Source organism: Diadema setosum, chromosome 15, assembly GCF_964275005.1.
Source record: "Diadema setosum chromosome 15, eeDiaSeto1, whole genome shotgun sequence".
Taxonomy (NCBI): Eukaryota; Metazoa; Echinodermata; class Echinoidea; order Diadematoida; family Diadematidae; genus Diadema; species Diadema setosum.
The window spans coordinates 35,373,996-35,398,453 of NC_092699.1; the positions used below are offsets into that span (position 1 = coordinate 35,373,996).

At 39.3% G+C, this 24,458-nt stretch overlaps 1 protein-coding gene across 2 annotated transcripts; it reads right to left on the reverse strand.

Moving 5' to 3' along the window:
- Window positions 1-4,016: 4,016 nt before the first annotated feature.
- On the reverse strand, window positions 4,017-19,836 carry LOC140238896 (eukaryotic translation initiation factor 5A-1-like). 2 transcript variants are annotated; one of them, XM_072318796.1, is made up of 5 exons: window positions 19,746-19,836; window positions 12,264-12,448; window positions 11,290-11,394; window positions 8,151-8,282; window positions 4,017-6,589 (listed from the first exon to the last, which is right to left on the reverse strand). In XM_072318796.1, exons 2-5 carry the CDS (start codon window positions 12,426-12,428, stop codon window positions 6,527-6,529), a joined length of 465 nt encoding a protein of 154 aa, XP_072174897.1. In that variant the 5' UTR covers window positions 12,429-12,448; window positions 19,746-19,836; the 3' UTR covers window positions 4,017-6,526. The 2 variants fall into 2 exon arrangements, with proteins under 2 accessions (XP_072174897.1, XP_072174898.1); XM_072318797.1 differs by having other exon boundaries at window positions 19,778-19,810.
- Window positions 19,837-24,458: the final 4,622 nt, after the last annotated feature.

Below are 24,458 nucleotides of genomic sequence, written 5' to 3' on the forward strand. Positions count from 1 at the left end.
ACATTTTGTGCATTTAACAGTACTTAAAATTGATAATGAATTAAAATTTTTACAGAAGTTGTTTCCATCCCTAACTCACATTTTAGAACTATCTACAAGCACCAATGCTGAGTTTTTGTTTCTTCTGCAAATGGTAAAGTATGCCTTTAAACCCGTACTTAACATAATTAAACAAAAACCCCACGCTAGCATAATTAAAGCTCTAAAACCCCCAAACTTTTGTTCTGCTTTCGTTTCACCTTATTATTCTGTATCATTCATTGTCAATATTTCATGAGGTAGAATACACACTTTACTGACGTTCTTAGCCCTTTGTTGGTCATAATAGCAAAATCATTTTTTTTTTCTGTTCCAGTATTTTCAAGATTCGTGATTTTTACATTCGTACCTGATTCTTCCATTGCTAACATTATATTGGCAGATTAAAGCTCCCGTTTCTCTCAGAGTAGCAGATTTTTCTTCTAAGTTTCTTTCCGACTTTGCCAAGATTTTATGGATCTATCCAGTTCCGTCCAACTTTTCGCCAATATAGGATACGCAGGAAATTCAGCATTACCAAATATAATGCAAACTTTCCCGAGGACCTACTGTAATTGGTTAAATGATTGAAACGTGGGTTTACCTTTTGTTATTAATACATCAACTTCCCATTCTCAACTTGGTGAAAAGGGGGATCCTCATGCCTACCAGGATCTCACAAAGAGGGCGCTGTTTCGATTGTCCAGTTGTCGCGTACCACAGGACTGGTTTCTCATAAATAGAAGTGTGAATATTAATTTCTGTGTAAGAATACAGTACATGAACAGTGGATTATGAGTGCATATATATATATATATATATATATATATATATATATATATATATATATATATGCACTCATAATCCACTGTACATGTACTGTATTCTTACACACACATATATATATATATATATATATATATATATATATATATATATATATATATATATATATATATACACATTAATTATGTAGGCCATACGTATCTATCTACATAATTATACGTACAAAATATTTGCATGTGTGTGTGTGTATGCATGTGCATGGTGGTGCGTGCAAGCAGCTGCAACTGCTTCTGTGGAAAAAAAAACAAAGTTGAAAAAAAAAAAACAATATTCACGTGTACACGTATCACACTCGCCTGACTAAATACAGTTCACTATGAGCAGGGAGGTGTTTCGAGGAGTGAAAGCTCTCCGCAATTTATGCAAATTTATGCGTAGGTTCTATGGCATAACAATTGAATGGTTAAGTCTTACACTTGCTTTGATGTTCCATGCTCCAAGCCCCTCTTCCATAGAGTTTGGATATGGAGACCAAAGAAGAGGTTCTTGATTTGAACAATTTTAAGCTGTATTTCAGGGTAAATGTTGAAATCCTGTGTGGAACTTGGTGGTAATCTTGTACGGTAGAGCTTCTTTAAGTTTTGAAGAAAAAAAAAATTAAACTGACAAAGGAGTAATAGTATCTCATAAAAAAGTCAACACGAGTGCGCACATTAAATTTTGCAAAACAATTATTGTTCACCAGGTTTAGCACTTGAATGTTAAATCTTTCAAATGAAGTAATGTGACTATCAATGTGCATTTCAGAGTGTTTAGTGGCATTTTACAGTTAAAGAAGTACAATTTCTACTAATTTTCTTCATGTGTCCCATATTCTTTGCACACTTTACAACTGCCTGCTGCCGAAAATACTGAAGGGGATGGTGAATTGCTGCTGGCTAGGTATATTGTATTTTAGGAATGCCATTCTTTGCCAATGCAATTTATTAAAGGGGAAATCCGGTCCAAATATATGTTAATCTGATTTCTTTAAAAAATGAAATCTTACAAGTTCAACAGTAAAAATTCAACTGAAATTGGATGAAAAATAAAGAAGTTATGACATTTTGAAGTTTTGAAAATTTCTGTAAAACAGTTCTTGAAGAGTGGATATGAATATGCAAATAAGTGAGCTAACCATGTCATAAGCTCAAAATTTTCCACTGATTGTTGAAAAATGGTAAAAATTAAATGTTTCTGTCATTGAAGTCTGAAACATGATGTTATTCCTGGTTGAATAGCTTCAGAATAATGATCAGTTAGAACTACCAGGATTAGAGCCTTGGGCATAATTTCATTTGTAATAAAAAAACAGAAATTTCAAAAATTTTTGTACAAACTAAATGGCAAGTTGTGAGGGGATGACAAGCTCACTTTGCCATTTGCATATTCATATTGACCGTTCAAGAACTGTTTCCTGAACAATTAGAGAAACTGCAAAATGTCGTAACTTCCTTATTTTTCACCCGCTTTCAATCAAAATTTTACCATTGAACTTGTATTTTTTTACTCTTTCTTATCAGACGAAGTTATATTTGGACTGGATTTCCTCTTTGCAACATCAGTGATGAAGCATATAACATTTTGGGGGCACAGAGCATAGGCATAAGGAGAGATTTTTGTTTCTTCTCCTTCTCTTAACACCTCCCTACGTCTGCATCAAGGAAAGACACACAACCCTGTACAGTAGTTCGAACTTTTTGAGTTATATATCTTTATTACATTGTGTCTTGAGAACTCCTACTGATGTAATGGTACATGGACAAATTGGTAAATGCTAAATCGAGAATTGTACCTGAATTTGTGGAAAACATTTCTAGCTTTTGCATGCACAAGCTACAATTGCTTTGGTGATGTTACCTCATGTGTATATAAAAGCAAAGCTCTACATGTTCTCTCTTCTTTTTCCCAATACAGGTTGAACTACTGATAATCTATACTGTCTGGGTATCATTCTTGCATTAATACTGAATAACCCATAACTTCAGAATAGAAATTTAGCATAAATGTAGCAGTAATGGATTTTTTTGTCGTTGTCTTCCATCAAGTGCTTTGGGTATACAAACTGTTGCTGCATCGATGTGAGATATTTGTCAAGTGCTAGAAATTCAATCATGCTATCATTTTGTCTCCTGTCTTTGGAATTGCGGAGAACGATTCCAATAGTTTCCAAGGGAAGAAATGAAAAAAGAAAAAAAAAACCAATAACAATGCAAGGCAAAATGCAGCATACAGAAGGACATCTCTCTTTCCTATAGAAGTGAGCCCTCTGCGGTCAGTTTTTTGCCAGACACTCGCTCCGTGTGAACCGAACCATTTTGTGGCTATTCCCCCCAGTAGCACTGGGGGGTTGACGCTTGACGGCAATGTACATACCTCTCTGACATGTTCACACGATAAGAGATTCATAAATTTGCACTCACAGGCCCTGCGACATATTTTTTTTTTTCTCTTCATTTTTTTTTTCTTTGTGCTCACTACAAATCCTAGGAGACTGATTCACTACAAAGCCATTTGATGTTTTCTCATCAACGGCAATCAAACACAATTTCCAAACATTGTACCAAGAGATCCTACACCCCCTTCCCCCCCCCCCCCCCCCCCCCCGCTTGTTAATGTTTCAAAAACACCCATTCTTCACTACAAAATAGGAATAGCTTTTTGAATAATTTCATGAAAGAAAAAACAAAACAACAACACATGATGCTGTTGTCTGCTCAGAGTGTATCACACTGCGTATGACCAATCAATCAATCTTGACCTCACTCTTTTACTGCTGTCCCACAAGGACCTAAAAACAAATTTTCGCCAAGCCAACAGCTCGGGGCATGGAAAGTCCACCCTGTCACCATACCCTGGCTGACGCGGGCTGACGGCCGAGTCTCTACTGGTCTGCAATATCTCAGCGCAGAATGACGTAACAAAATTGACCCATTCTGCAGTGTCACTCGCCGACAAAAAGTGGTTTGGACTATAGATTGTCGAAAGAGCATCCAGCCCTCGGAGGAGGTACTGGACTGCAGCTTACTTGCGGCACGGCAGAAGTTTACAAAACCGTCCACGAGCTGAAACAAGTACATCTTTAAAACATTCTCTTTTTCTATTCCAAATGAAAAAAACAATAGATAATTCAAAGAAGAAAAAAAAAGACACTGACCACTGACATGTATTAATTCTTGTTTTTTTTTTTTTTTATAAGCACTCAGTTACCTGCTTTAGAACACACTGGCTGGGACTATTACAATGCACCACACATGGCATCTGGGAAGAAACGTTGCTTTCATGATGAGAGTGACAACGATGCAATAAAAAATCTGCATTCCACAGTAAAATGTATTCTTACTGTACACAAAAATCAAGAACATGTGAGGCTCTAATGCCAAATCGAGTGCACATTCTTGGAAATCTAGCTACTGGTCAATTGGAATCTGCCTCTTCAATTTTTTTTTTCCCAATGCAGAAATGACCACGTTCCAGCGACATTGGAGAACAAAAATGTACAGAAAGGCGAATGACGAAATGACTCCCATGGTACTCCTGGGCTGAGAACCACTCCTGTGAGTCTTCATGCGAGAATGGGATAAGATGGAGCAGAAGTCCATAAAGTAGTAACATGGGATGCAGTTCAACATGAACCATCACCAAACACAACATATGGGACTGACTCCAACACATAACTACTCAGGCACAGTCTAAATATGCAATGGTAATCTGCTTCTTCTTTACTTACAACAAAACATGGAAACCCCCATACTATCTATCATAAACAGAAAATATTTTGGAGAACACTCTACAAGCATGTGTTCACAAGAAAGAAGAAAACAAAATGCCATTAAAACAGTGAACAGACTTATCAATAACAACCCCCCCCCCCCAAAAAAAAAGTACATGTAAGTTTAAAAATGTTGATATTATTGTGACATTTATACATACAATATGCTTTTGCCAAATGCACAGTACAGGGGAATCTCGTTATAATGAGATGCTTGGGACCACTGACATTTCCTCGTTATGTTGGCTATCTCGTTACAACAGGGACAACAAAAGAATATGGAAAGAATGGGAGCTGCAAAATGACCTTGTTATGTCAGGTATCTTGCAATATCCGACCTCGTTATAACGTGGTTCCGCTGTATTCCTCGTTTCTTTGCTGGTAAATTTGGGCAGCACAAATCTATTAGGAGTACACAATCTCGAGCAAAACAATGCTGTACATATTTTTTTTTTTTTTTTACCACATGTTGCAGATCTTTGTAATCCGCTCACAGTAACAGGATACAAATAAATCTTGCTTCATTCAGGATTCATTTAGGCTTTGTTTCTTTTGTTGCTAAATCTATCATGCACACAAACATGAAAAAAGAGATCATTGGTTTCCACCCTCCACATCACTAACAAATGTGATGCGTCATCACGAAAGCCAAATGTCAGGAAAATGATTTGTGGTTATGTGACAGATACGAATTTGCCCGACAAGCTGTAAATTGATATATAATTTGTCCTACTCCATTACAAGGAAAATATAAATTAAAAAACAACGAAAAATTAGAAAACTCAAAGGGGCGTATTGCCAAAGTCGGCTTCACGCTCACTTTTCTTCCTTTTATGATCTCCGCATTTATACCGGTAACATGATGACACACCACAGATTAGAAATAAAGAAAAATGTGAATAGAACATACAAAGCTAGAGTTTTAAAATATCTGTGACAAATAGACTCTCTTTGTAGACCTCAGCTTTACCAAAATCGGCCAAAGAAATGGCCCAATGGTCCAATGCGGGATAACTCATATTTTTTCGTTCTTTTATATAAAGATTGTCATGCTCTATCTTCTAGTATTTGCTGTTTGTTTGTTTGTTGTTTTTTTTAAACATAATATGACCGCATGACTGACATCATTCAAGAATTATGATTTTCTCATTTATAAGCAGTGATCAAATTGGCATCACCACACATAATTCCAAAGACCTCTTCTACGACAGGGTCCCGTCAAGGCATAATTCTTTCAGATACAGGCTCCAGGAAACTTAGGATTTACAGCGGCACATACAATCAAAGCCTGGTATAAATCTCTTCAAATGTCGGACAAACACAAGAAGTCGATCGGGGCACAGACCGCGAATGGGAAAAAAACTTAGTCACCAATCTACTTTCCTGTGCCTGCTGTGACCTGCCCATGCATTAAAACTAGTCGTGAAAGGAATGAAGAACAAAAGATTTCATTACAAATTATGCAAATGTAGTCGTCACACAGTGAGCATGCAATCAGTTTTATTTCAAAATGAGTCAGCCCCTCCCATTATTCAAAAGATATTGGGGGAAAAAAAAAATCCTTCAATTCAACTCTTATCTGCTTGATTAAATTTATCGTCATCCCTTTTGTTGTTGTTGTTGTCAATAATCCTTCTTAAATTTCATGCAAACAAATGAGCAAACATCTTCGTTTTTTTTTGTTTTGTTTTTGTTTTTCTAGGAATGGACAAGAGGAGGAGCCGAGGAAAGAACACGCGATGGACTCTGTACCGGAAAAAGAAATTTGGATAAATTCATTCTGAATGCAACTGATGTGCAGGGGACAAAGCAGTGGACCCGTGGTACGAGAGCACTGGAGAGAGGACGCGACTCTTTGACGGGGTTGTCTGGTCTGGTTGTACGCCCATGCCACCGACAACACAGTCTCTCTTAAGATGTCATGTTTTTGATACCAACAACACTCTCTTCACCCATGGCGGTAAGCACAGTGCACTGTAGAAGAGAAGAGAGGGGGAGAGAGAGAGAGAACAAGAAATGATAGTCAGGCGAAAGGGCAAAACAGACTGAATAAACAATTGGTGAATTTTCCAAACATATAAACGATGAAAAGTTATTGTCTGAAAGGTAAATGCATCAGGTACATTGACAAGAGGTACAATGTATTAACACCACAGTATCCTTCCAATGAGCCTGCCAATGAAATGTCCCTGGCACAAGAACAGGAAGATACAGTTAAACTCGCATAAGTCGATCTTCTCGGGACTGAGCAAAACACATCGACTTAGGCGATTTTCGACTTGTGCGTAAGTCGAAAAAAATCGACTTAACAACAGTTACACCACACGTACATTATGTATAAATGTACATGTATGTTGTCTTCTCTGGAGCCGAGAGCTGGAGAGGTGGTGTGCCGCAGCACGGGTCGCCCGGCAGGGTTGCGGCTAACTTTGCATGGACAGTGCATTAGCATTGGCACAGGTCCGATTACTTTACACCCTCGTTAAACCTTGGGGAAGTGAATATGAACGATACTTGAGCAGTGACTGATTCCAGTTTACCATACCGTGGCTTGAAATGCGTCTGATTTACCCGTGCCCGTAACTTTCCCCCTTCTTTCCGCTTTGAAAACTCAGCAGCTTCATCCATCCACTGCACAGCGCAGACTGCAAACACACACAGACTATACACAGCCCAGCCGCTGTACACACAACAGCCGAGTCGCTGTACGTACGTAGCGCTAGCGCGACAGGGCTGGACCAGCGGACCTACAAACACGAAGAGAGTTCAACAATCGCATGCGATCGCTTAGAATTTTGATACTTTAGATCATTTTTTTGTCGCCTGTCTGGTCGGGCTAGTTCTTATGTACACAACTGGCGTCTCGTGATTTTGACAGTGATTTATTGCACAATAAAATCTTATTCGACTTAGGCACAGTGAATTTAATGGTTTTTCCGTGAAAGTGTTCTTAGAATTTCATCGACTTAGGCGAGTATTCGACTTACAAATTTCGACTTGTGAGTGAATTAATACACGTAAGTCAATGGGGAAAAATCGGGACTTTTTAAAATCATCGACTTGCGCGATTATTCGACATATGCGATGTCGACTTAGGCGAGTTTAACTGTATGCTGCAGAACAATCTTGTCCCCCCCCCCCCCCCACAGATCTCGCCCATCGATAGCACAATGGCTACGTAAATCGGCAAACACATTGCCTGCGGGGTTATCTAAGAAATTGTAAAATTGATTTTTCAAAAATTATCATCTATGCTAATTTATGCTAATATATGCATAATGTATGCATGAAATCAGACTATTTAGTATAAAACACAAAAGAAAGCTCCAAAGAAGCACATTTTTGGTGTACATATTCTTTCCAGAATTCTAAAACTTGTGCCATCAGAAAAAAAAAAAAAAATTGAAAAAATTATTTTACTGCATTTTGTAAAATTTCCTATTTCCTGTTTTCTATTTCTGTTCCTTATTTCTGTTTCCTACAGGCAACAAATAGCTGGAAAAATGCTGCATTTCTCGCTTCCAGCAGGGCTTACCAAAATCTGGTCTTCCTTCTCGTAGCGGGACGTGATCTCCTTGCCCAGGTCGTTGTCTGGCAGTTTGATGTCTTCTCTCACCACACCGGAATCGTCCATTAAACTGAGGTAACCATCATCGATGTTGGTAAGCTGAGGAGAATGGAAGGATAGAGAAAATCCAGGCATCATCAGCATCATTCAATCCAAACATTCAAGACATTCTCAGACTTATGAGGAGCATGAACCCAAATATATATGGACTGACGGAATGCACGAGTAGTACAGACCACATCAGCAAAGTTTGAGAAACGTTGAAGAGTTACTGTAAAACAAGGAATGTTCGCGTGCATTTTAATTTCGTGAATTTCACGAGCGCCAAAATTCGCGAAATTTAAATGCACGCGAAATTCCTTATCTACACTATATGCACTGAACGCCAGTGGCAATTTGCAAAAATTTCATGCCATGAAAAAGGCTGTCTGCTCCAATTTGCAAAAATTTTGTGCAGCGAATATATCACGTTTTACAGTATCAAGTTTTCAAAATTTTGGAGCAGCCATGCTAAATGATAAGACCACTACAGTTCGTGATGTCACATATGTACAACGAAAAGAAAATATAGGCATACAGAGAGTTTTACAAAATGTCACTGTTTAATGAAAAGTACACATTCCCTAGACTTATTACTGACATCTGACGTATCAGTCACAAATGTGTAAATAGTGTTTACATTCAATGAATTGAGCTTCATTTGGATGGATAGCTAAATTGCTTATTTAGTACAGAGAGCAAGCAGTTTGGAATTTGACCATACTCACATGACCTTTAATCCTTGCCATTTGACCCCATGACACACAATTCTTCAAATAAGCACTAACAGGTACTATGTAACATCCATTTTCACGACAATACTTTGAGGTATTTTCAAAATATGGTAAAAAAATTGTGATATTTTGAACATTTTCACTTCACCTTTGACCCCATGGCCAAAATCTTTACCTACAGAATTGTTTTACAGCGATGCATGAATATACACATAAAATTTGACCTTTGACCCCAAACTTCCCAAGGGAATAATCGTCAGGCAGTATGCATATGAACTAAGTTTTTAAAGATACCTCGAGACATTTCTGAGATACATGTACTGGGTATATAGAAAAAAGTGAAAATTTTAGCATTTTCACTCAACCTTTCAAAAGGTAAACCCATGGCGCAGAACTTTCCCTCGAGAATCTCTATCTCCCGATACATGTATACACACAAAGTTTCGAGAAAATACCTTCACACATTGCATACATGGGGGAAATAGTGAAATTTCAAGACATAGACTGTGACCTTTGAGCATGAGAACCCAAAGGTTGATGGGCACAACTTCATCCACTCATATATACATGTAAATACCAAGTTTCATTAGGATACCTCAAAACAGCTTTTAAGTTACGCTGTCCACAAACTTGATTATGGATGGAAAGACGATGAACGGACATCCCCAAAACAAAGGCCTGAATTCACAAGGGCGGTACAATCTTGTCCATGGTTTAAACAATGGACAAAGACCATGGGGCGCCAAGTGTCCCATGGAATATTTCATTATGAAATCACTCATTTCATCAACGAAATTACCACTTTGTAACAAAATATTCCATGCGATGCTTGCCGCCCCATGGTCTTTGTCCATGGTTAAAAACCATGGACAAGATTGTACCACCTTCGTGAATTCGGGCCAATGCCTCTGGCAACATTTTGTGGCTGAGGCATTGAAAAAAAAAAATATGTACATTAATAATCTCACTCAAACATCATGTGTTTTTTTTTCCCCCCTCCCACATCCCCTGCCTTATTTCACCCATCATCATTTCTGGTTCTATACATAACTCTGACAAGATGATACAAGGCAAGTGCCAAAATGTGTCTCACCCATTCGCGTAGAAGAAATTAATGTTTTTCTAACTCCCGGAAGTTCATTGACCCTGCCTATGACCTTTGACCTTGTGGTGACCTGCAAATCCCCATGAGACATTTACCAGCCAAGTTTGGTCACAAACGGAAATATGGATAAAAAATTATGAGCCAAAATCGAAACACACCATAAAACTTAACCCGTTGAGGATGGACTGATTTTGCTACAACATGCATTTCCCATAGACACCTGCCCGAGTATACTCGGGACTCATCCTCAACGGGTTAACATTGGGCCCTAAAAGTTTGTTGACCCCTGTCTGTGACCTTTGACCTTGTGGTGACCTTCAACTCCCCAAGGGACATCTACCATCCAAGTTTGGTCACAAGCGGACATAGGGATCAAAAGTTATGATCCATAATCGAAACACGCCATAAATACTTAACATTGGGCCCTTAAAGTTTGTTGACCCCTGTCTGTGACCTTTGACCTTGTGGTGACCTTCACGTCCCTGAGGGACATCTACCATCCAAGTTTGGTAACAAATGGACATATAGATAAAAAGTTATGAGCCATATTTGCAGAGACTCCAACCCCAAGCACCTTCTGATCTGGAGATTCTCCCGCCCAAAACCCCTAGCAAACGGGAGACTCCAAGTTGATGTGTGCGAAGCGCGAAGTTCCTAGGGTTCTAGATGTTCTCTGGTACTATCTAAGGCTATTTTTTCAACATACGATAGCAATAAGTAAGAAATCCTTTCCACCAGGAGACACAGAGCCAGGGCAGGAGAAATCAAATCTCAAGCGGGAGAACGGGAGATTTCGCAAAAATGGGCTTTCGGCGGGAGATCTCCCGTCGAAAACGGGAGAGTTGGAGTCTCTGTATTTGAAACACGCTGTAAAAACTTAACATTGGGCCCCAAAGTTCATTGACCCCTGCCTGTGACCTTTGACCTTGAGATGACCTTTGCATTTCATAAAATGTGTAACTTTGTATAACCACTCTTCCCTCCAAGTTTGATTGATATTGAAGTCCTCAGTAGAGAGTTATTCAAGTTTTTGTAGCGTCACGGACAGACGACAGACGGACAGACGCCGCAGGCGATCCCTTAGTCTCCCCGCACCTCCGATGGGCTCGAAAAAAACTAATGGCCGGAAGATGTTGGAGCAGCAATAATCACCAGTCAACATACCTGAACCAGATTTCAATTTAGCAGTGTAGACAGAAGATTTTGGGGGCATCTGATAGGGACTTACCTGTAGATCTTTCCTCGAAACGTTAGGCACGTTCATGTTGTGGGTGGATGGACAAATGTCCTCATACTTTTTGCCAGTGAATATATCAATGCCTACAAGATGAACCTGCATATGGGGGAGGGGGAGACCAAAACAAAAATAATGAATAAACTAACATGTTGATTTCTTGTTATTTAACTGACACAATTTGCAATTTGACTTACAATAAGACAATGTTAACATGACTATGGTACATGTAGAAGACCATGGCTTTTATGACCCATCAAGCATGCTCAAATTTTGTCTACATTAATTGTAAGCTGTAGATTTCTTTGAAAAAAAAAAAATTATTGTTCACATTTTCATGTTGGACATTTTCATCCCTAACTCACATTTTACAAATACTTTGAAGCACTAAAGCTGTGGGGTTTTTTTCATCCGCAAATGTTAGCAAGGGGCTTTAAAGTCCCGTAACTTTTTACTTCATATCTGAGCTCAATGAAACTTGTACTCTTCCGTACGTCGTATTCTCTATCCATTCAAGCCAGTACCGGTATGTCTGCACATGGAATAAAGGTGCGCTTCAACTTTTAATCAAAAAGGCGGGCAAGGAAACGCCCGCAACCTTGCTTTCAAAACACAAAACACTTGTATCAGCTGTAGTAGCCTAGCAAATTTCCACCCCACTCACAATATTTCAAAGTCTTGATGTGATGTGTGGGTGTGTACAGGTGTATGTGGGTGTCTTTTCGGTCTGTGAGGAGCATACCGAAACTGTTTCAAGAATTTCAGCAGCCTTGTCATTTTGTCTGATAGGAAAGTTACAGCCACAAAATGAGGTTGCTCCTTGCCATTTGTCAGTGCAAGGGAACCCACAGACAAACAACCATTGATATACCAAGAACAAACAAAACACACACAGCATGTGAAAACAGACAAAAAATAAATGAAACTCCTCCATTTTCACAAAATGGTATTTAAATCAGCAGGCATACCTTAGCGTGGCCGTGCTTGCCAGTCTTGGAAGTTGACATTTCTACGATCTTGCATGGACGACCCTTGATGACGACGTGGCCATTCTTGCGGAGTGCAGAACATTGCTGTGGGTAAGTTGAGGAGGCGCCCGACTCACCACTACCGAAATCTTGCTCTTCAGCCATGGTGCTTTTGTTTCTTTTTTCTACAGAAAGTGAAGCAGAAAAAAAGAAGAAGAAATAAACTGAGGGAGTGCTCTAGCTCAGTACACAAGACCGTAGAATCTAAATTGTAGCATTCCTGGTTTGAGGTGTGCGCTACCTACATGTACATTGTACATTTTAACCGCTTCACAGCTTCATCTCCATTGCCCAGTTCTTGCAAGAATAGTATGGCTGCCAGGACCATTGACTGCCCGTAAATGTGACCTTGAACTAAGCATTTAAATTCCTCCCTAAATGGTCTTTTTATGGATCCAACTCAACTCAAAATAGCTGGTCTATGAAGCACAGAACTTGTAAATATGTCCACCTGCAGCAGAGTATTTGGGTATAAATGCAAATAATCTCAGCACCTACATTGTACACCTGGTAGAAACGTCTCTACCACAAATATTACTTACCGAGCAAAAAGTAGAGCCTTTAACAGTCAATATACAATGTACCGGTATACACTGAGCATGTCTTGTCTTTTGGAGCGTCATTCAAAATTATTCCTGTTCTATTGAAGATCTTTGACCGATTCACAGGCGCATGTCATTCTCTTTGTTTTCTTTTTTTTTTCAGCTAGAAGTGCATAACTTTTAACAAGAAACTGAGAGTTGATAAGTTACTGTCACACTAGCATGCTCTGACAGGGTAAAACTGTGAGTGGCTCAATTTCAGAAAACTGTCAAAACTTTGCTGAGCTATGTGAAAGTGCTCCAATGTAAGGAAAAACACTCCAGCATGCAAAAGTTTTGAGAATCATATTGTCACTATCAAAGAGATATTGAAAAAGCATGCACATACGTTGTACATCACTGTGCTAATAAACATTTTACAGAGTGGTTTATTCTCAGTCTGCAAAGTTTATGATCGATAATGCAAAGTATAGGATACCAGGTTATAAACAGATTTTGAAGTTTTCAATGCATTCAGCAGAGTTTACTTTCCACCCTGATTATTTGAGAGTTTGATACATGTAGGCAGACAATATCTGAGACTTTGGTTAGCAAGTGCGACCACGCATTTAATTTTAAAATTGGACACATTGGCCCGTATTTATGAGGGCAGGTTAAACTTTGACCATGGTTTAATAAATTTAGTCCACGGACTAAAATAAGCATGAAATAGACAGATCTTTGACATGCGCATGTAAATGCGCCATTTTTATTGGACGTCCGTCGGTGGACACAATCTGTCACATGCATTTACGCAGAAGAAATCTGCATATAAACGAAGGTCTAAATTCAAACCGCCATAGTGAATACTCGCCAATGTTGCACAGTGCCTCTACAGTAATTCCACATTTTATACTGTATGATAAAATAGTGCAAACATTCAATCAATTTCCCAATTCAAGGTGAGCAAAAGCTGTACCTTCACTGAATTTAGCAATTCTCCTTGTTTGCTATTAAAATGTACTGTAAGGTACTATGAGCAAAGATCCTACACACTATGTAAGATGGTCAACTCTCATTCGAAGAGTGAAACACTGCCACTTGGAATTGTGGGATTTTTAAGGAGTGCGCCAACTCCCGGTAGTGTTGAGCGGGTAAAGTTTCCAGGTGAGCCGTACTTTTCTGATATGTTTGTGTAGGACCAAGACAGGCTAAAAAACAAGAACAAAGGAATCGTGAGTAAATCTAAGAACTGGTGCCGTGCATTAAACTTCACCAATAGCCACACCAAACCATCAGCAGGTTTATCATTATTTCAATTTCCAAGAGACGGTGCACAGCAAGTATTGTCTTGTCTTCCTGGTCACAGCGAGCAGTAGACTCGCACACAGCTCGCTCAGCTCCGCTCGCAGGTCGCTACACTCACTGTGACTGTGCACGTCCACAAATTATTGCGAGCTGACTTTGCAAAAGGCTAACGCTTGTTCAATCTACATGCTTTTGTATGCCTGCTAAACGGTAGCGGGCGGCAGACACTTCCGTTCCACCAGCGGCCATGTAAAATCAGGGAGAGTTGACCAGCTTTATATAGTGTGTAGGATCTTTGCTATTAGTATCATCCTGGTACAGGAAGACCACACAATGTTGCTACAACGTAAACTGTGTGACAGCATCGAGCATGAAGCGGAGAATAGAGAACTTCTTCCACAGGAAGTCAGCCTGATTGGCGTTCTGAAATGTGCTGGACTCTCTCTCCCGTGTCAATGAAACAGGCCGACTGATTCAGACAAACAGGATTGCTTAATTTGCAATGCTTCTTCCAATTAACATGCCAAACACTGCTCTGGAAATCATCTGCCTGGAACCCACTATGCTGAGTATGTTACCCATCAACATTTTCAAGTTATGACAATACAGTGCACTCCCGTTATAACGAACACGGTTATAACGAAATTCCAGTTACAACGAAATAAAATTTAGGGCCGCAACATTATCAACTCTATGTATTTTTATTGTTTATTCATTCGGTTATAACGAAATTTCGTTTTAACGAAAGAAAACTGCCGGTCCCGAGGACTTCGTTATAACGGGAGTCCACTGTACTTAGATTACCCGGTATAAATGAGAATTAAATTCTGCCATTGATGGGGTCCATTGTACTATATAAGACAGTCAGATTTTGCAGTTTTCAGGGGTATTCACAAAAACACACACACACACACACACTTTTTCCTAACTATACACAGCCCAGTTGCTGTACATGGTACGTCGCGACAGGGCTATACGCGCGCGACCACCAACCACTAGGAGAGCGACGTAATCGTATCACGATAGCTTTGACTTTTGATACTTATGTTCATTTTTGTCACCTCAAACCCATCGAGTATACTCTTCAATATTTACTCTACATCTGATGCTATCAGTATTCAAATGTACAAAATGAAACTTACCGAAATTGATCATCATATCCAGCATGTCCACACCATACACAATCTTTCACGCCAGGCCAAGTTTAGATATCGGGTGGTCACGTGATGTGAATGCCCTTTCAAAAGGTCGCGCTGTCGACCGTGCTGTTACACTCAAGCAGCGTACGCACGGTTACTAGTATACAGCTATAAACTTTACTGGGCTTGGCGGCGGCTGGCGTCTGGTCGGGCGACGAGCATTGAGCTCCATACCACGGTTATTGTGTAGCAGACGCCAAGGTTTGTTCGACACTTTCAACGCACACGCGCTCGCTCTGGAGCACATCCGGTCACGCATGCGCATAAGTCAAGGCGCCATTTTGAATCCTGCAACGACGAAGCCCGACGGTCAGGAATTGCGCCAGAAAGTGTAATTTTATTTGTTCCACGGACTTATCGCAAGTGGTCTCCATGGACCCAGTGTGGCGGACTATTCTTCTGTAATAGAAACATGCATTTAACGTGAGTAAAGTATTCTGTTTAAAGGAGAAAAGTATACATTTTCCTAAGTTTTGTAGTTGTGTTGAGGTTCCTCATTTCGAGGCTGCATGCCGCGCACGTCAGACGCTGTTTTCGCATAGCGTAACAGCATCTGGTCGGGCTAACTTTTTCCCTACATTTCATTACTCTCTGACATCAAAATTGTGATCAATATACCAACACAGTGTGTACCACATTTAACAACAATGTATCCTGATCAGAGTCCTGTGTAAGGCAGTAACTTTGTGTACAATTTGGGTCACTTAGGAAATGAAAAGCTGGAGGGAATGTATGGCTATATTGTGTCTTCCTCCGTTACTATTAAAAAATGTATTAAAGGGAACACAAACCCAAAGAGCAATGTGGATTGAGTGAAAGCAGCAACATTAGTAGAACACAAGTTTTGGTGTTGGAATCGGTGGATGAGGAGACAACTAGAGGTTATGACGTACAAGTGGACAACAATATAAAGAAAATATTGAGGAAATTCCACAAAAATTCATTTTTCATGAAAATTACAAGTTCCATCAACTTGATACTGACATATGTTAAGGGTAGCAATTATTCCCCCTGCTTTCTGAAAGCGGTCAGTCAAGTGCTCTTTCATAATGCCAGAAATGTGAATTTTTGTTGAATTTCCTTTATATTTTCTTTGTATTGTTGTCCACTCATACGTCATAACCTCTAGTAGTCTCCTCATCCAGCGGTTCCAACACCGAAACTTTAAAAATTCATAACTTTTGCATCGATTGTCCGATTTTCCTCAAACTTTCACTGATGTGTTCTACTAATGTTGCTGCTTTCACTCAATCCACATTGCTCTTTGGGTTTGGGTCTCTTTAAGAGTTATTCTTCATCTCCCCCTAAAAAGAAGAAAAAAAAAAGTAATACGGACAGGCGTTGCGAAATAGCAGAACTAGACCACTTACTTTGCAGCAGGGTGCCTATTTGTGGCAAAGGCAGTTTCATTCATCGATGAATCTGCCCAGTCAGGTGCGAAAGTAGTCACACTTTCCCTAACATGTTTGAGCAACCCCTGCTTCTGTTCTATGTACAGTATGTGGGACACATTCTATGCTCTTTAGCTGAAAAACAACTGAATTCCACACGGAACCTCTCAGGCTGGTAAGTTTGCAAGACACTTATCGGTAGATTTAAGGTTATAAAGGGTCCAGACATACCTAGATCGATCTAAAATTTTTCTGGTTTGGAGGTCAATTTGAGTTGATTTTAAAGAGAGTATAGATGGACTTTTTTTTTCTATTTCTACTGCAAATATGTAAATAGTAACAACCACACAGGGTTTTTAGGGGAGGCCATAAACAGGGCAATGATAGAGGGTGCACGTTCCGGATTGTGCTGTCGCATGTGTGCAATCTGCGAGTGCTGTGTTCAAGGAGGTTCGAGAGATGGAGTTACAACTGACTATAATTATTCAATCAGCTGTCAGTTTTCTATGAATGGACAAAAGAATTCCACAGGTGCATTTGTGCCTTTGATGTTCGATGCTTGAAGCCGCCATCTTTCTGAGCAATCGGAAGATTCATTTTAACGCTAACATAATATCGGGTATATGCTGCTTGTATCAAATGCAATGAAATTTCACCTATTGATAAAGCATATAAAACAAAAGTCAAAACATTCCGTTCGAAAATATGTGCAAACGTGTAAATCTGAGCTGTATTTTGTGAAAGTGTTTGAAATTTTACCCTCATGGAAAGCCGGTTTTATCACTTTTCTCCTTATTTCCGCCAAATGAAACTAATATGGTATCATCTTCAAGTATAGTTATAAATTAAATATGTCAGATTAGCGTACAGACACGTACAGTCGAGTAATTTTGATATCTATTTCAGCAATATTTGAGCAATTTCTATTCGGGCACCCCTGTGCCTTTACCATTGTCTACCGCTCATCGTTTGTAAGTAGGGATAGCGAAAAGTAATTACCATCACAAAGACATATCTTCCTTGGTAAGTGGCTGGTGATTATGCAATGAGACACGAGTCAATTGTCTTCGCATCTGAGCGGCAGATCCAGTTTGACACATACTTCAAATATTTTTTAGTGGCGGCTTCGAGCATGAGATCACAGCGAATAAGATGTTGTGACTCCATTTCTCGAACCTCCTTGGTTATTACCTAGGCTCTCATTGTGTGTACCGCCTATCGTCTTGCGCTGCAAACAGGAACACTCCCCTGCCTCAAAATCAGACACCCTTCTGCTAACCAGCACTGTACTGTACCTTGCTGCAAAGAGGGACGCGCTTACCCCATCATGAATAAAAAATGGCGCATATCAAGTGCGAAATTCAAACTACGCAACTACCTTCACACGTGTTCCGAAGAGCACAACAGTGGGCCACATCGCCGGACCCCCGAAATAATTGTCGCGACCCTCCCGTGTCAGCTCGCATAAGCAGTTCAACGGGTAAGTAAAGTTGCATAGCAACACATATAAACTTGTTTCATTCCCAGCTTCGAAGTTACTAGTCCGCTTATCTGCATTGAATCTGTACAGCGTGTACACCTACAGCCACAATGGCAGCTGTTTCTAAGATAACTTGAGCGTTTACGCGATATTTATATTTTGCATGCCACCCGTGCCAGAATTTGCGGCATTGCCATGGTTCGATTGCAACGTGTTGTGTATGCGTTTAATCTCTCGCACAGCGTGGAGTACATGGAGTACCGTGCTCTCGTAGTGTAATGTATACAGTTTTGCCCGCGCGTGGTACGCACGCTAATCACATAGGCAGGGCGAGCGCACGGCGCGAATGTCGAAGCATGGGCATATGGGGTCGAACAATGAGTACTACAATGAGTACACAGGCGTTCGAACGATGATCGCAGCGCAGACGATCGGATCATGCACGCTATTTTGCTTCCACAATTTAGGATGTCAAACATTGGGTACTGTAAAAGTGGATATTTTCGCGCTTGGCCAGGTGAGAAGAGTTTCGCGTGTTTTTAATTCCGCGGAATCAAGACATCAACTACTGGATCATATGGCATGCAAAATATTCGCGTGCTTTTATTTTCGCTCTAAGTTCTGGCTACGCAAAATGCGCGAAAATTTCCACACCGCGAAAATTTCCACTTTTTAAAATAACTTGCTTTAATGTAGCTAGCTGCAATGCAGGTATGAAATAGTTTGTTGGGTTCTATAGTTTGAGTTCAATGTAAAAAATACTTAGAAAACTAATGTTAGGTTTCAGGACAAAAACAATTATTGTGAATTAAAATTTTAATTAGACCCAACGCCCCCAACGGTTACACTTACTCCCCCTACAGACAGATTGCTCAATTACGAGTCAATGACAATGTCAAACTTTACTGAATAGTGAATCTGTCTCACTGTCTGGGGACGAACTGATCCGAGCTGAGTCTGAGACATAAGACAAGTCTAACCTCTCTAGATCTATTTCTAAATCAACAAACAGTTTCCAGTTATTCTAACGTTAGATGTAGTTCTAGATGGCAAAACCAGGCCAAAATACGCCATTTCCAGGCACTCCATTCTACAACTTCACATTTATAGAGATTGCCAATAATTTAAATCATCAACAAACACATTTCTGTTCCAATCCTGTCGTGGCTTACAAACAGTTGAATCCACCGAGATTTCGCCGCACCCATGTGGCTTAGTGCATGCACAAAACTTGCCCTCGTGTCGGTATACAACAATGAATGACCATGCCCCGTGCTGTTGCAGACACACCGCCACTGCCATCCCCTACAACGTACACATGTACGCTGCGGTACGCGGCTGGCGGCGCGCCGATTACAACATGGCGCGTAAGACGTACCTATTTCTGCAACATCACGTTTGTATTTTCAACATAGACATGCAAAAAATGAATAATCTAACTTTACAATACTGGTCTTTGAATGATTTTACACATGTTCTTCATCATCAACCCGGTGAATAACGCAAATAATGGAATTAATTACCTTAGAAGGGCCCCAACAATCACGACACTTACACGTGCAAGATCTGCGGAACGGAGGCGAAGGAAAGACGACTTGCTGCAATTTGTACGCATGCGCATCTGAAATTGATTTAGCGCCATCTTCGTTGAATTGTTACACACTTCATAGAACAGCCACACGACTGAGCTTATCAGTTTTTATTGAAGGTTGAATGACAAATTTGCCGATTTATTATTTTGTAGGTTGTTTTCTTTAACCTGTTATATAGTTAGTCTTTGATACAGCAAATTATAAAGATGAAACAGCAGGTCGTGCAAAAATCAACAATCATGAACGATGTTATTTTTGTGTAGTCGCTTTAGTAAGTCAATTTTCATTATCTTTGATCGTATTGTATCATAAGGATTGTAATAAAAATTCTTGCAAAATTAATAAAAAAATATGGCTTACATAGAGATGACACGAAGAGATCAGTAACGCATTCTTAGCGTACACACACAAAAAAAAATGGTTGCAGAAAAATGTTAATGGACTGTGCGCGTCTTCTTCAGGGTTTCAGACATTCAATATTTTATAATGATTGTATTCGTAGTGTTTATTTATCTATGGAAGCGTAATTACCTTGGAAACTGTGTGTAGGAATGCATTCTCCTACAATACAATGCACACACACATGGTAAGAGCACAGTTTCTCTAAAAATTGTTTATTATCGCGTTATTGTGAAGAAGATGTGAGGCGCGATCAAAATTTGATGGTTAAACTATTGGACGTAGGTTTTCTAATTAAATTTTCATTATTTCTTATTTCGTTCATTTGTCATTCAATTTCATACACAAGAAGCATTCATTTTCGTCAAATTTACTCACGTCAGGCGTCTAATACCGTTATTCAAATTTCGTTTTTAACTCGACAAAGCAACCGATTTCGCATTTGCGCATTCTAAACCATTGAATGCGCATACATTTTCGGCAATGGTTATTTAACTTCGTCTCCACCAAATGTCCTGTCGCCTGCTCTTTCCCATCAGTATCCAAATTCGCAAATGGGCGAGCAAGTTCATGCAAGGAGTCAGCATTCAAATTAAACCTGTTGGTAGGTCTTCGATGTCTATTAACAAGCAGGGGCGGATCCAGAAATTCTGTAAAGGGGGGGGGGCGCAACTAATATTTTTGGTGCCACTTCCGGGTTTCATTTCATTATTTTCTTTTTATTTCTTTTGTTTTTAACGACCGATAAATAGGGGGAAGGGGGCGTGCGCCTCTTGCGCCCCCTTCTGGATCGGCCACTGACAAGTGAGATAACTTGTATAACTTCACATGTGGATCGCACAATGATGATGTAAATATACAGTATAGTTATGTAGATTTTCATGAAGATCACAAATCAGCATGATAATCATGCTTGAAACAAAGACTGATATCAAACATTATATGATGATCTTAATTGAATAAGGATGTAGGCTAAACTAGAGATAAAGAAAGCCGCCATATTGTGATGGCAGGACGAAATAAGGATTCTATATTGAAGTTTACATAATTATGCTTAGCAAAAGAAAAAAAAATGTTGATTATGATGATGAAATTTAAGATAAAAAAGACAGTTAGCATTCTAAGCCGGACATAATCATTCTTGCTTAACTTACATGCATTGTTCACTTGTGAAAATCGCTTGCTAAAGAGCGAAATTGATCGTGATTGACCATGAATGCACAAACTTGGAATTTCATTTCCAAATACGAAGTTGAATGCTATTCATACATCAGAATTTTAAATTACAACCACTGATATAGGTGCCTAAAAATGAATTTGAAAGAAGTAAACGTGAAATCGTTTAACCAAAGTCACCTCACCCACGAAGTTGAATGCACATAAAATAAAGATGAATTGACAATAAAATTTTACGAAATTGACCGGGCGAACCTACTAGTATATTATTGCATTATCGATTTCTTCACCCTTTGCGTATTGCTATTAGGGAGCTTTAGATTTTGAAGCGCGGACGTTTGAGACGACGCTTGCGCTGGACGTTCTCCTCTTCCCTGCGTCGTGCTGAAAAGTAGCTTTAGATTCAAAGAGATTTTCCCCAGTAAAAAATCTCTTTGCTTTAGATTACACTGGCACGCAACGTATAAGAAATAAAATGGCGCCACCATTATGGTGCATGAAGTAGCTCTCTGCGTCGTAAATTGAGCGGACGTAGAAATACTGTATACACTATAATTTTCGCGTACATAAATTTTCGCGAATTGCCGATGTAACACATTTTCGCGAGTGGTTAAATTCGCGATTGGGGGACCAGAGAAAATATGAAGTGGCAAAGAAAGTGTAAATTTTCAACTTACTAGCAACGAATGCTACCACAGCGACTGGGCTGTGTATACTAGTAGTTAAACGTGGACATGCTATATGTACGTAAACAAGCTTAGCGTTAGCCAGTATGGTCTGTTCGGTAAGCCGTAAAATGTTTGTATCGTCAAGGCAAGGGATTCATTTTGGAAGGTAATATTTTTTTCGCGTGTTGTTAATTTCGCGAATAGCTCCCGACTCGCGAAATTCGCGAAAATAAAACCCACGCGAAATATATAGCGTATACAGTAGCCCAGAGAACGAGTAGTGAAAAACTTACGACGACGCAAGCTAAAAATAGATCGACTTGACGCGTGCTTCTGCGCATGCTCATAACATTTTTTTTTTTTTTCCTCTGAATGTCCCCGTCACGAAAATCTAAAGATCCCTACTACTAGTGCATTGAAAGAACATAATAAGTAAAATATTGTGGACGAAAACGAAGCTCGACGTAAGCGGTGGCCGGGGGCCATGCACCAGGAATAGACGTCGGGCCACCACTTTTTTTCATTTTTTTTTCTTTTTTTCTTTTTAATAGAAAATAATGTTTTGGTGTCCACCACTTTTCCATTTTTTTTTTTTAAATGGTGGCCCGATGGGGCCATCAAAAGTGCACTGTGGATATGCATTGTTTTTATGTGTTTTTCTCATCCAGAAAAGGGGAGAGCAATGGTACCCATTAATGCAACTAGCTATCCTTACTGCTGCCGCGCGACACCCGGGATTGCAACTTGCAAGACCGTTTTGACTGCCAGTTCGGCCAGTCGATTGTTTCTATCTTTCATGTAAATGTTATCTGTATATCCAGTCATAGAAGTGTAATAATTTCATGAATATACGGTGGTGCTGTCATGGAAAACCAAATTCATGCCTCAATTCGACATCAAAATAATATGTACGTTATACAGACTATTATAAGTGAACCTATAGTGGGGGGGGGGGGGGAGGGGGGCATTTGTAAATCCTGACATCATGCCTGTCGATTTTCAGATAATAATCCGCTAGGTCCTAATTATCAATGTTAAAAAAATCTAGAGTTTTATCAAATTACTTTTTTTCTATATTCTTTCTTTAATTTTTACTCACAATAAGAGTAAGTGCGCGTGCTTGACGTACTTTTTCAAGTAATTACTAGATAGACATTACTTTTAATGGGCCTATATTATTGCCATTGTTTATTGTATTATTTGACTACCTTATAAAATCATTTTCACTGATTTTCTTGATTTTTTTTTCGGGTCACCAGACTGGGCCACCAACAAATGCAATTTCATGGTTTTGGTGCATGACCCGAATGGGCCAAAGACAGAAAAAAAGGTATTGTCGAGCCTAAAACTCGTAGTTGTTGATACATTTAGTTATATGAAATATAATAAATAAATAAATGAAAAAATAAATAACTAAACAAACAAATAAATAAATAAACAAATAAATAAATAAATAAATAAATAAATAAATAAATAAATAAATAAATGTATAAAGACATGTGCACACATCATATACACACACGCATTCTACACTAAAATCAGGGGCGGTGGTGGTGGTGCATGCACGGTTTTAAAGATTCTCATTCAATTCTATTCTCTCGGCACCGTATAATAAGGACTTTTTTATGTTTCTTGTTTTCTTGTTATAATCGTTATTTTCTCTCTACTGTGCCGTATAAGGTAGAATTGTGAATAATTGTGATTTCCTTCCTTGGTTATGATTCAGGGTTACACGTGTGGTTTCTGGACGGCTGAAGATCCCTTATTACAGAAAGATGAGCCATTATTCTTTTCGCAAACCTATAAGACTACCAAAGTGTAATTCTGCAAGCTTAGTTTCAATACTTTAATCATTCAGTTAATTGTCTTTATAATACACAGGCGCATGTTACATGGGTTACAGTTCAATATTCCGAAGGTTCGTTATTCTGGAGTGGATGGAGATTCGTTAATCCGACAATGAAATGTAGGGTTCGTTAGGGTTCGTTTCCCAAGGTTTCGTTAATCCGAAAATGGAAAAAAGGGTTCCAAAGGTTACAACATTATTATTCAGAAAAAAAAAAAGTTTGTAATTTCGAAGGTTCGTTCGGACGCACCTCGTTCTCATTTCAGATTACCGAACCTTATTTCATTTTCGGCTGAACAATCGGAACAACGAACCTTATTTCATTTTCGGATGAACAAATCTTTGGAATAACGCCACAAGCGTAGTTCGGATGATGGACCTTTCGGATTAACTAACATCTATAGGTATGAGGGAATTTTTATGTGTGGGAATAACGAAACTCATTCAGGAATAAACGCACCATTTTTCTGCTGAACGAATTGAAACATCATCCGTTTAAAGTTGGTTTTGATATCCTACATGAATGGCAAGGACGCAAGTGAATTGTATAGAAAA